The 17,065-nt window shown below is 41.9% G+C and overlaps 1 protein-coding gene across 2 annotated transcripts in view; it reads left to right on the top strand.

Moving 5' to 3' along the window:
• The window catches only part of LOC147009857 (multidrug resistance-associated protein 1-like), a 124,107-nt gene that overhangs the window by 71,871 nt on the left and 35,171 nt on the right, over nt 1–17,065 (top strand). For both annotated transcript variants that reach the window (XM_085861383.1, XM_085861384.1), the window contains exons 15-18: nt 1,068–1,134; nt 1,457–1,583; nt 8,626–8,802; nt 8,907–9,074. In XM_085861383.1, coding sequence (XP_085717509.1) covers nt 1,068–1,134; nt 1,457–1,583; nt 8,626–8,802; nt 8,907–9,074 — 539 coding nt within the window. The remainder of the gene's footprint in view (nt 1–1,067; nt 1,135–1,456; nt 1,584–8,625; nt 8,803–8,906; nt 9,075–17,065) is intronic.

Below are 17,065 nucleotides of genomic sequence, written 5' to 3' on the forward strand. Positions count from 1 at the left end.
GAAGTGAGAGAGGACAGCAGTGGGGTTCAAGGCTGCAAAGGACCAGGTCCTCTGGACCAATGCCAAAGGGGTCTGCATGATTCAGCTGATGATGATGTATTGTTCCTTAAATCCGTGTGCTCTTAAGGGCAAAAACATGCAAACTCTGCCCATATTTTGGAGGGCCAACAGAAAGGCGTGGGTAGCTGCCATCTTTATGGATTGGTTCCACAACTGTTTCGTCCTTCAAATGGAGAGGATGCTGGCAGAAACTCACCTTTCCTTCAAGGTCTTCCTGCTGGTGGACAACGCTCCTGGCCACACTAAGGTGCTGAAGGTGGCCCATCTCGATATCGGGGTCATCTTCCTACCACCAAACACCGTGTCCCTGATTCAACCACTCGACCAAGGGGTGATTTCACCTTTTAAAATGTACTACACCCGCCGCATCTTAGATACTATGGAATCTGACCCCAAACTTACCATCAGGAAATGTTGAAAGGACTTCAACCTAGCGCACTGCATCAGTGCCATCAAAGACTCTCTGGACGAAGTCAAAGCCTCCACCATCAACGCTTGCTGGCAAGATTCCTTTGTTAATTTGTGACGTTACGTCATTATGTCATTCACTCCTGTGTTCATTTACGTCATTACTTCATTATGGCTATTGTGATTATGTAAGTTGTTCCCACAGTGGTTTATTTTACGAGGGAGGTGTCACTGTCCATGGCAATGGCATGCCTGGGAATCACCCTGAGTGGCTTGGAGGGAGACACAAAATATAATTGCCCCTGGTGTTTTATCATCACAAACAATTAGAGGAAACAAAAAAGTTGAAAGAATAATTACGGGCCCTCATTAGGTCCGGGCCTTGGGGTAGTTACCTCTTCTGCCCCCTCCTTTTGGCACCCCTGCTCGCACAAAGTCCTTCTCAAGACTGGAGTAAGTATTCTATGAATACCATCCAGTTTTTTTTTTTTAAGTTGCTCAGTGTGATTCCTGTCTTTACTGTTGTGTTTATTTTGGTGACACAAAAACGCCTTATACTTCTTTTTCTTCTGTGGTATTTGTGTGGTATTTTACTTTAGGTGTGAGCATTTTGGTGGATCATGGATCATTTGCTTGGGGCAAGAGTGAACAGCCTGTTCTTAATGAGTAAGTATGGAACAGTATGGGGTTTGGCTTTTCTTGGGGGGGGAGGGGGTGCGTGGGGTTGTAAAATGAGTATGCGATGTTTGAGGGTGTTTGGAGCTTGTACATAATTAATTGGAGAGAGTGAGGAAGGAATACATGAGATGTTTTATTTTTTCAAATATGAAATGGATGTTTGACAAGGGGAATTTGGGGGTACAGGGTGGTCTCGTGAGATGTATAAATAGTTTTATCTCAGGTTTATTTCATTTTGAGAAAGATCTATAAAATGCTGGTTAATTCCTTTTCACACCATTGCTCATTTCGACTGTCCTACACCTCACAGTGTGTCTCTCTCAGTACCCACTGGCTCTTTGGTAGCCATTGTGGGCCATGTTGGATGTGGAAAATCTTCACTGATATCTGCTATGCTTGGGGAACTTGAGCGTGTGAGCGGCTTTGTCGCCGTGCAAGTAAGTAATTATATACGTTTTTTTTTTTGGTGTTGGCAGAGTTTTATTTTTATGTTTGGGTGGGGAGGAATGATGATGGTGGTGGTGGTGTATATGAGGCAGTTGCATACATCTGCTCCTCAACTGAGGTTGTAACAACAAAAGCTAATCCCATCTGACCACTTCTCTCATGAAGCTGTGGTCTCAGGTTTGAATCTCAAATTTGACCCTCAGAGCATCCTCATCTCAGGTTTGACCCTGAGGTCATCCTCCAACCATACTAATGATCTCTTCTCCCACAAATGACCCCATTCACAATCACTCCCCTTTTCCAGGTTGTCATTTTTTTCCCTCTCCCCCCTCCCTTACCCCTTTTCATTTGTTGGTTGTCTGTTGGTTTGTTTCTTTTCTGTTTCATCTTCACCTCCCCTTCCTTTTCTTGCTGGGTTTCATTTAGCTTGTGTGCAGCTTGTTCACCCCCATGTGTCCATATTCCCCTCCCTTTGATCTCATTTTCCATCTCATTTCTTTGCTGATTGGTATTTCCCCCTTTACGTTTTGTTCTGTTCCATTCCATTCTGCTCTAGCTCTTCCATGTGCCTTGACCTTGTTTAAAAAAAAAAACGCTATAGTCTCTTCATGAACAGTGTGTGGGAGAAAAAAAAGATTTGTTCACAATGTCACTTTTTCTGTTCCCACTACATTCGTGGAGATGTTGGTCATACCTATGCAATTGTCCTCACCAGCACAGCCATGTCGTTTTTCTGAGGTTTTTCACCAAGAATTGTACGTGATCCACAAGTGTAAAACTATTACAACAGCTGATTGGAAAGCCATGCTCACAAGTCTTGAATGACACATTGCCATCGCATCATTGTGTTCACTTGTTATTCAAACAGTTTCATGACAGCCGTAATGTTAGCAGGTCACCTACAAAACCATCTTGTCAATGGCTGCCACATGAAAGTAAATCAGCTATTTGACTTGAAGTACCTAAAGAGTGCATAACACCTCGTAGGAGGATGGTATTTCAAGGTAGACGTGCACCCTTTATTACAGAATATGTAAAACTAATCGTTTAACATTGTAATTTTGGCCAATGATGCAAGTCTACACTGAGCAAATTTGGCAGGGCCCTGAGCACGCAAGCCAGGCATGGTTGGGATTTGCCAAAAATTGTAGCAGTTGGCAAACAATTAAACTAACCATTAGAGCTTTAAGAATGGGGATAGAATGCAAATGGAGTTGTAAAGAAAATTACAGTCCACTTGAGACTTTTATTTATTGATTAATTAAATAAAACAAATTTCTTCCCACTAGGAGTTTAGATTTGCATGCTTGGAATGATAAGAAGGTTATTATCTTGCCAAAACGAAGTTTTTGCATGATATGTTAGTCAGCTTGTATGTTTTTTTTTGTTTTTTTTTTGTCTGTAATCACGTATCGATCACTCTGCAGAGCACAGTTATCATTGGAAATTTTTGTAACTTCGCATATCAGAGTCCTATAGAGGTCCCTTTCAGCGCATAAAATTTTCAAGGTCAAAGGTCAAGGTCACTTTGTCGCAAATCAGGGGAGTCGACGAAACCCTTATTTTTGGAGTAATTTTGATCGGATCGTCTTCAAACTTCATGGGGATATAGTTCATGGTCTGGCGCTCAGCTGATTAATTTTTGGTGGCGATCGGCCTTGACCTTCATGGTTAGCGCTGGAGGTCGAAAGTGTTTGACCCCAAGGTCAAATTTTGAAATCTTAGATACCATATCGAGTAAAACCTCATATGAAAGCGCTTGATAAGTGCTTTCCAGATCTGTCAAAAGTTTGATGCTATGACGTCATTTGATGACATCATGACGAAAAACGTATTTTTCATGAAATTTTATTTCCTCGGTTCTCATCCAAATCTCTTGATATTTCATGTACAACGGTCCTGGAGAGATACCATTAACCGTACAAAAATATAAAGGTCAAGGTCACAAAAAGGTCAAGCATCAAGGTCGACGAAACCCTTATTTTTTGAGTAACTTTAATCGATTAAATAAGTCTCTCATGTTCACATTTTGGCAAGATACTGGTCACCCTGGGGGTGACATTGGTTTTTTTAATTTTGGGTTTTGATTAATTGTAGTATTTCTCATGGTTAGGGTTAGGGTTAGGGTTCTCATGACTCAGCCTGTCATCCTTCCGAGGTCGGCGAAATGAGTACCAGTATACTGGGCCGGTGTATACCCCGGTTAAAATAGGTGTACCTTATCCCTGTGTCGTAAGAGGCGACCAGGGTTGCGTCAGGAAGGGCATCCGGCGTAAAACATGTGCCAAATCACTATGCGGATCATAAGGATGATCCGCTGTGGCGACCCCAAACGGGAGCAGCCGAAAGAAGAAGAAGAAGATTTCTCATGGTGTTGCATCACTTTCATTGGCTACCAAATCTGCTCATCATTCTATGCTCTAAAATCCTTTTCAGTTGCTGCATACCACATCATGATTGCACATTGGTTTAAGTGGTGTTTTTCTCACTGTCGTGGAGCAATCCCAGATGAGTGTTTATATGATCCGTCCACACAGTTTTGAAATATCCTACTCACAGACATAGGGGTGAAAACATAGGTGGACAGAGCTAATGTAAGGAAAATGCAATCTTATGGACAAGAACTAAATATAACCCGCAAATGGTGCCAAAATGCATAATTTAAACAACGAAGGAGAACAGGTGAGGACTTATGCAGGCATGAGCTGGTTGTGGATGCAGGATTATGTGGCACAGAACAAAGTGTGTCTTGGAGCGTGCAGGTGAGGATCTTTCAAAGTTGTCTTTCTCAGGCAGCAACCAAAATCAGAGAGGGATATGTTGATCTCTAAAGTTCCAAAGCTCAACTTCTGGAACCTTCATCACATCTGGGACCACCTTCATGGGCAGCCGGTCTGTTTTTGGCTTCCTGTGGTCTATGGGCAGTGCTATCTTCCACACCGCCCTGCCCCGTGGGACAGCACTGAGCAAAATGGTTCTGCCCATTTCCAGGGCTATACTACTCACCTTGCTGCCATGGCTTTCAATATGCCAGTCAAATGGTCCGTGATGTTCCGCTGAAGTGCCAGGTGTCATGAGTCCTCCACCTGGCCTCACTTGGACAGAAGGTTGGATGCAATACAACATTGCTGACTATATACTGTTCTAAGATTACGATCACCACCTTCAGTGCACATACTACATATGACTTACTTCTGACAGATGTCTAACACAAGGGTAAATCTTACCTTCTCGAACACGTAACGGTGTTAAACGGAAAGAAGAAATATATTTGTATTTCTCCTGAACTGTGGTGGGTCAGGATTGAGGGGCAAGCACGATGCAGGTGAAGAGTTCCAAAATGATGCTGTATGGATAAAGAGGCTTAAAGAGTACCTCAGTCTTACTCCTCTGGACAGATACAGTGTATGGATGGGAAGAAACTGCCAAACGTGTAGAACGACTGAAAGTGCACAAGTAGGCCAAATATATTTGGAGAGTTAAGTGTAATTTTCATAGTTTACTCATCTGTTGGTAAACAATGAACTGATAGTCAGGCAGGATAGCCTGCAGGTTTTCACACTCGCCTTTGAGCCGTTTAGCCTGAGTTTGAATCTCGACCCAGCTACTGACTCTCACCTTGGTGTTTTGTAGGCAGGGCGATTCCTCAATGTATGTACCGTCTTTCAAATGGACGTTTTGCTGGGTGGCCCATCACTAGCATTGGTTGGTGGATGTTAAATATCTCGGTGTGTTTTGCGAAGAGTTGACGAGCTATCTTGAACATCTCAATCAAATTCCAAATTCCTGCATCGACAGTTGAATGTCCTGCAATGAAGTGGTGACCCATCCAGGATTGTAACCCTTAGCCCAGAGACTGCTTCAGCAGAACCAACGCTCTATAAAGCATGTTGTCTGTTATGTCCATTGGTCAACAATGGACAAATTGACACACTATATGGGATTTAAACCTAGGATTCCAGCATCATGAGGCAAGATTTATGTTGCTGTCCCATGCTGATTCAAGAATAGTTCAACTGTAAGTTGATATTTGGATGATTGTGCTCGGCATAGAACAGTTAAATGTGTGAAAGTAAGTGATCCTAGAACACAATTTAGATGTCATTTCTGGATCAGCTGACCAGGTCGATGTTCCATTGGACAGGTCGCTAAATGCTGCTGTTTATGGTTTGTTTAATTCTTACTTGTCGAGGGTTCTGCAATCCTTACCCCTCTGCCCTCCTCATTCTACAGGTCACATAGGCAGGAAAATGCTGTCAAATAACTGGTTCTCTGAAGTCTGTTACATATCGCCTGCTACTCCTCTATATTAATTTTTACTTTTTCTAAACAAGATTGAGGCTCATGAAAGAGCCAGGTGACAGAGGGTTAAAAAAACAAAAAACAATGAACTGATAGTGGGAAATAGCAGGACACAAGAAGGAAGGGGATGGACGTATGGGAAAAGGACAAAGAGGAGAGAAAACACTATAATCTGTAAGTAAGAGGGTTGTTCGGCAAGGTCAATGGGGGAAGAGAAGATTAAGTAAGGATTTGTGGGGGGGGGGGGTGACATGATATTGCAGTGCACCACCTGCTTTTAAAGACGTGTATGGGTTTGGTAGGGGGTGGGGGGTGGTTGCTGGGATAAAATAGCCTCTGGAAGGCTGTTCTACAGATTGGAGAAATGAGGAGCAAATAATTACTTCTATCAGCATTATTATTTATTGATTGGTAGATGACTTTCATTCAGCAAGATGGGGGAAAATTTGTCTTCTTTCGCAAGCAATTCTGAAGAAGTTGTATGCATTGTGTGCACTTGAATCGTCGATGCACCATGTTATGACCTACATACATACGTACGTACGTACAATCGTACATACATGCATACATACAATGGGAGCATGTGCTTTTCACAATGCATCACTGTGTTCACTTTTCACCAGTACACCAAGGGCCTCTGTCTGGCCATCCCCCAGGCAGATGCCTGGTCCATCCCCATCTCTTAGGGATAGGACATTCCAGGCACCCACCCGAAAGGACTGCCTCAGGTTAACCTGAGGAGACCTCAGCAGCACCCCGACAACACTACAGTTTGTTTTTGCGGAGTGAAGTATTTTGTGGTGGCTGGAGTGAAAATCCTGCCACCAACCTCCTAGGAAAGGTAACCAGCTGCAGGAGGATATCCGCAGATACAGTTGGCACCAGATATGGATGGCCGTTGGCTCACAAGGAGCTCCTCTGCCCTTTGGCAGGTTTTGTATTTAATCCTGCTTGGTGTCCAGGTCCATACGCCCCCCACATCGGGGGGACTTGGTGTGGTGAGCCGGTTTAGTCGCCGACACTCAACCATGAACAGGTTAGTACGGGTTTTACATTTCATAATGTTATGACATTCTCGCTCATTTTCTTTGCACTTTATTTCATTGTTTTGATTCAAATTCTTCTTTTTCATTATGCCATTGCATCGAGAATTATGGCTATACAAGGTAATTTTTTGATGAATCGGGGGCATTATGTACATATTTCTTACTTCATTCCACCAGTTTATCCCAAGTATGTGAATGTTAGTTATATACATGCACTAGCGTGGATCGACTCACCAAACTCGCCTCTCCACACGTCTTTACAGAGATTTACGGCACAGATTCGCTGTGTTGGCATGTTTTGCACCAATTTATTTGTAATATTGGTGATATATTTTTTTGTAATATCAAATGGTTGAAAGCTCTAAATTATCAAGGGTCTAAGCTGTCTCATCTGTCTGAAAGGTGTAAGGGGTCTAAATGGTGCTCGGGTCAAAGAGGTATAAAGGTTCTAGGAGTCAAAGGGGTATAAAAGGTCTAAAGGGTGAAGGTATATAAAGGTGTTCAAAGTGTTGAAAATGTTTTAAAGGTAAAAGGGGTCTAAAAGGTCTTTTGAATCCTCAGGGTCTTTTGAGTCATTTGGGTTCTCTGGGTCTTTTGGGTCTTAAGTGTCTTGGGGGGGGGGTCTTTAACGGCCGAAGGACTGTCAGCAGTCTAAAGGGTCAAAAGGTACATTTGAATTGTGCGTAATTAACAGATGTATATGTGTGAAGTCAGAGTGCAACTGATGTTCAAACATTACATAATTAATTGACATATAGTCACTGCTTCATGGACGCCTTCACAGACAGACGGACTGACAGTGTGTTTTTTTCATTTTTGGCTCACCTGGACTTTAGCCAGGTGAGCTTGTGCAATCGAGCAGTGTCCGTAGATGAGTCAGTCAGTCCATAAACATTTCAGTCATTATCGCTTGAACCAAACACACAATTTTGATGAAACTTGGCCACAACCTTCATCACACGTCATGTACCAAAGTTTGTTCACGGCATAAAAAAATCATGGTCTAAGAGGGTGTGCGGGGGGGGGGGGGGGGTTGAGTGACTTACTCCTGATCTCGCTGAGTTTCAGGACACGTCCTATTTTTATAGTGATAGATACTTGATGACGTATAGTACGGCTGTGGTTACTTTTGCCTTACAAAGGCACGTGAACGGGCGTATAATTCGGCATTGATGATATGTTTCGGGTACTTGAACGTGCACAGCAAGCCGAATGACTGACGTTGGCAACAGAACAGAAAAAGGGGGGGGGACACCCAGTTCTTCCATTGTTGGCTGTCCTTACTCTCGAGCAATCAGTGCAAAGCAGTGGGCATGGACAGCTTACCGAAGTATTCCAAAAGAATAAGCAATAAGTATGTATTTGAGAGGAGGAAAGAGGTATGTACTGCTCAAAAATGCAGATGGACTATAAATACTGTACGTCTACCATTTGTGCATACATCATAATAATAGCTTCAAATTTCATTTTCAGTTATAATTATCTAAAATCCCCAACAATGCTTTCTAAAAATACAATGGTTTTTGCTGCATGTTTAGGCATCCACTGGTTTATGAACAGAATAATATTTTTCAGAAGAAACAACAGAACAAGCAAAACATTGATTGAAGTGGAAAATTTTGTTTTTGCATGCACTCCCCTTTTATTTGTTTGGTCCTGTTCCACTTTTATTTTTATTTTTTAGGGCTCTGTGGCATTTGTACCACAGCAGGCCTGGATCCAAAATGCAACCTTCAGGGACAACATCGTGTTTGGAAATGTGTTTAAAGAGAAGTGGTATCACCGTGTTCTCGCTGCCTGTGCCCTGCTTCCTGACCTGGAAATCCTGCCAGCTGGGGACATGACCGAGATCGGAGAGAAGGTGAGATTTGGTTATTCTTTTGACTTGTTTGCATTTGATTTGAATGTTTGCGTCCCTGCCACTCCTTTTAGTTTTTCGTCACAAACCGATTCTGTCTTATATAGGGGATCAACCTTTCTGGAGGTCAAAAACAGAGGATAAGCCTGGCTCGTGCAGTCTACAACCGTGCATCCATTTACCTGCTCGACGATCCACTTTCTGCCGTAGACGCCCACGTTGGTAAACACATCTTTGATCAGCTCATTGGACCGGAAGGCCTATTGAAAGAGGAGGTGAGACGGTTTGTGGGAGGTCAGGGGCATCTCATGTCTAAGCTGCAAAAGTATTCATTCCCTACCAATAATGCTATATTTAGATGAATTATCAATTAGTGCCTTTTATAAAGTATTCACTCCCCTTGACTTTTATCACATTTTGTTGTTACAGGCTCAATTTAAAATGATTGAATTAAAAAAAATCTTGTCACCGATCTACACAAAGTACCCCATATTGACAAAGTGAAAACATGTTAGAATTTTTTTACAAATTAAAAATGAAAAGCTGAAATGTCTTGAGTCAATAAGTATTCAACCCCTTTGCTATGACACTCCAAATTGAGCTCAGGTGCATCCATTTTCCTTTGACCAGGTCAGGTATGGGAGCATGTGCCAGAACAGCGCGTCGCTGCGTCCACTTTCCGCCGGTACTCCAGGGGCCTCTGGCCATCCCCCAGGCAGATGCCAGGCCCATCCCCATCTCCTTGAGATGATGGTCAACCTGCTGCAACCACGAGGCACGTGGTCGGCCCACTGGCCTCCTCCACTCATGAGACTCCCTCGCTGAGAGAATCTGGTGAGCAGGATCAGCGTCAGGAAAACGAGCCACATGTCCATACAGCCGCAACTGACGCTCACGGACTATGCAGGTAACAAATCTCATCCGAGTCTCTCTCAGCAACCGCTCGTTGGACACAAAATCTGACCAGCGATAGCCAAGGATTCTCCGAAGAGACCTGGTACCAAAGGAATTACCTGGTACCTGATACCTGGTACCTTTGACCATTCTTGAGATATTTCGATAACCTCATTGGAGTCCAGCTGTGGCTAATTCAATTGATTGGGCATGATTTATATAGAAACACACCTTTCTATATGAGGGCCCACAGTTGACAGTGCACATCAGAGCAGAAACTCAACCATGAGGTCCAAGAAACTGTCCGTAGAATTTTGAGACATTATGAGGAGGCATACATCTGGGGAAGGGTATGAAACAATTTCTATAGTGTTGAAAGTTCCGAAGAGCACAGTGAGCTCCATCATTCGGAAATAGAAAGAATGGGGAAACTCCCAGATTCTTCCGAGAGCTGTCTGTCTGACCAAACTGAGCAACTGGTCAAGAAGGACCTTGGTCAAGGGAGGTGAACAAGAACCCAGTGACCACCCTGATAGAACTACAGAGTTCCTTGGCTAAGATGAGAGAACCTGCTAGAAGGACAACAGGCTCTGAAGCACTTCACAAATCTCGGCTTTATGGGAGAGTGGCCAGACAGAAGCCACTTGTGAGAAAAAGGCACATGACAGAACACCTGGAGTTTGCAAAAAGACATGTGAAAGACTGAGAGGATGAGGCAAATGATTATGTGGTCTGATGAAACGAAAATTGAACTCTTTGGCATGAATGCAAAGTGCTACATCTGGTGGAAACCGAGCACAGAGCTCATCATCCATCTAACACCATCCCTGCCATGAAACATGGTGGTGTCACCATCATGTTATGGGGATGCTTTTCAAGTGCATGGACTGGGAGACTTGTAAGGATAGAGGGAACAATGAACGGAGGCAAATCCTTGAGGAGAACCTGCTTCAAAGTGCAAAAGACCTCGGACTGCAGTGAAGATTTATGTTCCACCAGGACAATGACCCCAAGCATAAAGGCAAAGCAACACTGGAATGGCTTCAGAACAAGAACGTGAAAGTCCTTGAGTGGCCCAGCCAAAGCCCAGACCTGAATCCCATTGAGAATCTGTGGAAAGACGTGAAGATTTGTGTTCACCGACACACTCCATCCAATTTGACAGAGCTTGAGCACATCTGAAAGGAAGAATGGGAGAAAATCCCCAAATCCAGATGTGCAAAGCTGATACAGACATACCCAAGAGGACTCGAAGCTGTAATCGCTACCAAAGGCACATCTACAAAGTGTTGACTCAGGGGGTTGAATACTTATTGACACGAGACATTTCAGATTTTCAATCCTTAATGAATTTGTAAAAAAATTCTAAAAACATGTTTTCACTTTTTTATTTTGAGGGATTTTGTTTAAATTGGTGACAATTTTTTTTTAACTTAATCCATTTTAAATTCAGGTTGTAACACAACAAAATGTAACCAAAGTGAAGGGGTATGAATACTTTCTGAAGGCATTGTTTGAAGAAACAATTTTTCCAAATGAACTTTTTTATTCATAAATAAAGATATCAAACGAAACACTGTTATAGTTGAAGGAGATTGGTTACGTGTCAGGAATACCTGCAAAAAATGTATGGATAAAAATCATTCACTGGTTGCAAAAGTATTCAGCCCCATTGGTAAGTACTTGGTGGAAGCACCTTTTCCAGCAATGACTGCTATGAGTCTTTGTGGGTCGGTCTCTTCCAGCTTTGCACAATAACATGAAATCTTTACCTATTCTTCATGTGAAAATCGCTCTAGTTCTGCCAATTTGATGGGAATTGTCGATGGAATGTAATCTTCAAGTTTCGCTATAAATGTTCAATTTGGTTCAAGTCAGGACTTTAACTGGGCCACTCAAGAACATTAATTTTCTTCTTATTCAGCCCCTCCAGTGTGGCTTTCGCTTTGTGCTTCAGATCACTGTCCTGCATCACACACATGGACCCTTAATCTAACCCAGGGTAAGGAAAGGGAAGCAAAGGAAGAAAGCAACATTTTTAGGGAATTGAAATAAAAAGGGAGATGAGGAAGGGAATGGCGTTCAGGGATGTGTGAAGGGGGGACCACCAGCGGCTTCATCCACGCTGGTGTGAGTGGCACTTGGCTGGAAAAAAAGAACGTTCCCAGTCGTCTTGCTGCGCATCATTCTGAGAGCTCGTCTGGAGTGCTCTCCTTCACTCCCCCCTTCATCTGTCCCCTCACGTCTCACACTCAAGGACAGCTGCTTTGAAGCAGGTGGCCCTTCATTGAGCAACACAGCTCAGGTCACTGAGACATTCACTGGCCTCACCTCACACTCAGAATACCAGAGCTCGCTTCTTCTTCTTCTTCTTCTTCTTCTTCTTCTTTTTCTTTTTCTTTTTCTTTTTCTTTTTCTTTTCTTTTCTTTTTCTTTTCTTTTTTCTTTTTCTTTTTTTCTTTTTCTTTTTCTTTTCTTTTCTTTTTCTTTTCTTTTTCTTCTTTTCTTCTTCTTTTTCTTCTTCTTTTTCTTCTTCTTTTTCTTCTTCTTTTTTCTTCTTCTTTTTCTTCTTCTTTTTCTTCTTCTTTTTTCTTCTTCTTTTTTCTTCTTCTTTTTCTTCTTCTTTTTTCTTCTTCTTTTTCTTCTTCTTTTTTCTTCTTCTTTTTCTTCTTCTTTTTCTTCTTCTTTTTTCTTCTTCTTTTTTCTTCTTCTTTTTCTTCTTCTTTTTTTCTTCTTCTTTTTCTTCTTCTTTTTTCTTCTTCTTTTTCTTCTTCTTTTTTCTTCTTCTTTTTTCTTCTTCTTTTTCTTCTTCTTTTTTTCTTCTTCTTTTTTCTTCTTCTTTTTTGTTCTTCTTTTTTTTTCTTCTTTTTTCTTCTTCTTTTTTCTTCTTCTTTTTTCTTCTTCTTTTTTCTTCTTCTTTTTTCTTCTTCTTTTTCTTCTTTTTCTTCTTCTTCTTTTTCTTCTTCTTTTTCTTCTTCTTTTTTCTTCTTCTTTTTCTTCTTCTTTTTTCTTCTTCTTTTTCTTCTTCTTTTTCTTCTTCTTTTTTCTTCTTCTTTTTCTTCTTCTTCTTTTCTTCTTCTTTTTTCTTCTTCTTTTTCTTATTCTTTTTCTTCTTCTTCTTTTTCTTCTTCTTTTTCTTCTTCTTCTTTTTTCTTCTTCTTTTTTCTTCTTTTTCTTCTTCTTCTTCTTCTTCTTTTTCTTCTTCTTCTTCTTCTTTTCTTCTTCTTCTTCTTCTTCTTTTTCTTCTTCTTCTTCTTCTTCTTCTTCTTCTTCTTTCTTCTTCTTCTTCTTTTCTTCTTCTTCTTCTTCTTCTTCTTCTTTTCTTCTTCTTCTTCTTCTTCTTTTTCTTCTTCTTCTTTTTCTTCTTCTTCTTCTTCTTCTTCTTCTTTTTCTTCTTCTTCTTCTTCTTCTTTTTCTTCTTCTTCTTTTTCGTATTCTTCTTCTTTCTTCTTCTTCTTTTTCTTCTTTTTCTTCTTCTTCTTTTTCTTCTTCTTCTTTTTCTTCTTCTTTTTTTCTTCTTCTTTATTTCTTCTTCTTTATTTCTTCTTCTTTATTTCTTCTTCTTTTTTTCTTCTTCTTTTTTCTTCTTCTTTTTTCTTCTTCTTTTTCTTCTTCTTTTCTTCTTCTTCTTTTTTCTTCTTCTTTTTCTTCTTCTTTTTTCTTCTTCTTTTTTTCTTCTTCTTTTTTTCTTCTTCTTTTTTTCTTCTTCTTTTTTTCTTTTTTTTTTTTTCTTCTTCTTTTTTTCTTCTTCTTTTTTTCTTCTTCTTTTTTTCTTCTTCTTTTTTTCTTCTTCTTTTTTTCTTCTTCTTTTTTTCTTCTTCTTTTTTTCTTCTTCTTTTTTTCTTCTTCTTTTTTTCTTTTGTCCAACTCAGCTTCATGGTGTGGTTGAGTCCTTCATACAACACAGCTTTTCAGGCTGAGGTTGGATCCTTTATAGTTTACCAGCAAAGGAACTCGCACCTTGTGTGGAAGGACTTGGAGTTTAGAAAAAGAGAGCCAGGTACTTTGTATAATTATAATGGTTATACACTGGTAATGGTGTTGTCGTATGTGTGGTGTATGTCCTCGGAACATATTATGCGGGTACAGCATAGATATACATTGGATTTAGTGAGAAACAACCCATTTGGTTTTCGGTTGTAATCTCACTGGACAGTGACGTAAGGTCAGTACACAGTGGGATACCGAGCGGCCATAACCGGAGCCGGGTTTTGACCCACGAGCTCATAACAGGGCACATTAACACAGTGGGGGTCGATGTGCAACCGTGACGATGATGCATTGGAGAATGATGATGGTTGTACATAAGGCATTAGTTGGTGTCTGGTGAGTTTCGTGTGATAGATTAGGAGCTGGCATCGTGTTATATTAGCTGGGTCAACACGTACCCGGGTATCCGGTGGAATAGCTTCAGTGTTGTCTTCAGATAGAATGTATGGTGGTGGAGACATGGCATTCCTGGACAACAGCATTCCCACTTTCTCTGTTAGTGTCGGTAATCTAGCTGCCAAAATATTGTCGAATCTGCCCCAACACAGAGCGTCAGACATCGCTTCCAAATGGACCTGAGTTACGGCAGCTTCTTCCTCCCACTTCAGCTGTTCGAGATGTATCTGTTGCTACATAGCTTTCAATTGTTGCTGCTCGAGATCACTTTGTTGCTGTGTAGCCATCAATCGTTATTGCATCTGTTGCTCTTTGAGTAGCAATCGAGCTTCTTCCGATTTACATCCCATGGCAGCTCTGACAGAGGCCTCGGCTGCTTCTGCTCTGGCCTTCAACATGAGCGAAAACTTGGAAGAGTTGGATGAACCAGCAAAAGACCGCGTGTGAAGCGAGCTCGACATGGCGGCCCTTCTTACCCCCCAGCGGCGAGACGACCATAAAGTCAGGTTTTTACTATCCTGGAACGGCCTACGTGTTCTGATTCTTTGAAAAAGAATGCTCCAGGCAGTTTACCAACAGTTGAAGGTATAAATAACTTTTACTTTATTTTGAAACACTCCAGGTGCCACGGTAAAAACGTTGCTTTCTCCACAGCCAACCACATGCTCCACCATATAGGGAAGAGCTGCTGCCCTCGCCTCTTTCCAGCAGAGATAATGCAACGCATGGGCGGAGCATAAATATGCGTGAGGCATCACATGGGCGAAGCATGAATATGCGTGAGGAAAGACGTGGCGGAGCATGAATATGCATGAAGCAAGACATGGGCAGAGCACGAATATGCATGAGGCAAGACATGGGCAGAGCACGAATATGCATGAGGCAACACATGGGCGGAGCACAAATATGCATGAGGCAGGACATGGGCAGAGCACGAATATGCATGAGGCAGGACATGGGCAGAGCACGAATATGCATGAGGCAAGACATGGGCAGAGCATGAATATGCATGAGGCAAGACATGAGCAGAGCATGAATATGCATGAGGCAAGACATGGGCAGAGCATGAATATGCATGAAGCAAGACATGGGCAGAGCATGAATATGCATGAGGCAAGACATGGGCAGAACACGAATATGCATGAGGCAAGACGTGGGCAGAGCATGAATATGCATGAGGCAAGACATGGGCAGAGCATGAATATGCATGAGGCAAGACATGGGCAGAGCGTGAATATGCATGAGGCAAGACATGGGCAGAGCGTGAATATGCATGAAGCAAGACATGGGCAGAGCGTGAATATGCATGAAGCAAGACATGGGCAGAGCATGAATATGCATGAGGCAAGACATGGGCAGAACACGAATATGCATGAGGCAAGACGTGGGCAGAGCATGAATATGCATGAGGCAAGACATGGGCAGAGCATGAATATGCATGAGGCAAGACATGGGCAGAGCGTGAATATGCATGAGGCAAGACATGGGCAGAGCGTGAATATGCATGAAGCAAGACATGGGCAGAGCGTGAATATGCATGAAGCAAGACATGGGCAGAGCATGAATATGCATGAGGCAAGACATGGGCAGAACACGAATATGCATGAGGCAAGACGTGGGCAGAGCATGAATATGCATGAGGCAAGACGTGGGCAGAGCATGAATATGCATGAGGCAAGACGTGGGCAGAGCATGAATATACATTTTACATTCATACTTGGTTACATTACATAAACCTTTGCCAAATTAAGATGACCAGACGAGATCAATATCTCCCTGCCTTTGTCTTTGGGACTGTGGTAAGGGGTGTGTGTGCCTGCGTGCAGGTGTTGTCTGGATTGGTTTGACTTGATAGGCGAGAAATCCTAGTCGTTTTTCTGAGGTTCATGTTTGACCCCCTGTGGAATCCAAAAAGCAGCAACATAATGTCTGTCAACTTCAGTTTGTAGTGGCTGTGGTGAGGAATAAGTTTGCTAATTCTTGCTTTTATTGTTTCAAAATACAAGACTAGTGAAAAATATTAATTTTTGTGATCAATTTTGACTCCTGCATATCCCAAAATTTCCTTTGCCTCCCAAAAGGGACTTTTCAAAAGCACCTTTGTACCAAATTCCATCTCTTTTGACTCAAATACAAGGGAAAGACCAGGCAAAATGTGTGGATTTTTTTTTCTTCCACCCTTGACCCCTGAAAAGTCAAAATGGGGGTTAAATGGAAGAAGTGCAAACATGGGTCCAAGATACCTCCCTGCTCAAAATGTGAAGATAATTGCCTCAGAAATGCAGGAACTGTATATGACTAATTGTTGGAAGGCAATGAAAAAAACAAAGGAAGAACATTATCTTCTCTCCCTGTTAGTGGAGAAAGGGGAAGGGGTTGGGGGGAGGGTGGGGGGGTGGGTGAGGGGTGATGGGATATAAAAACAGCCTGATGTGTTCTGTTTTTCAAAGTCATTTGTTCAAACATGTGTTGCCGCACCACACCACCTGTAAACCAAGAAGTCTTTACAAGGTATTGTTAATCTCTGCCATCTTCGAAGATGGATGGAGGTTACTGCTTTCACCCCTTTCTGTTTGTTTGTTTGTTTGTTTGTTTGTTTGTGAACAGTATTACGGAAAGACTCCTCGACGGATTTCGACGAAACTTGGTGGGGGGGGGGGAGGGTGAGGTATGGTCTAAGGAACATGCCATTAAATTTTGGACTTGGTCCCCCCCCCCCCCCAAAAAATTGTTAGAGAAAAAAAGTTGTTTTTTTTTGCATTTCTACATGTTTTAAGTCATTTCCAACCCCCCCCCCCAATTTTTTTACGCCTCCCCCCAAAAATAGAGATTTTTTTTTGCATTTCTGCATGTTTTAAGTGATTTCCACCCCCCCCCAAAAATTGCTACCTCCCCCAAAGAAAATTGAGAGAAATTTTTTTGCATTTCTACATGTTTTAAGTGATTTCCACCCCCCCAAAAATTACTTCCCCAAAAAAATAGAGAA

Source organism: Eptatretus burgeri, chromosome 17 (assembly GCF_056783735.1).
Source record: "Eptatretus burgeri isolate ZD-2024b chromosome 17, Ebu_testis_v1, whole genome shotgun sequence".
In the NCBI taxonomy this organism is placed as follows: domain Eukaryota; kingdom Metazoa; phylum Chordata; class Myxini; order Myxiniformes; family Myxinidae; genus Eptatretus; species Eptatretus burgeri.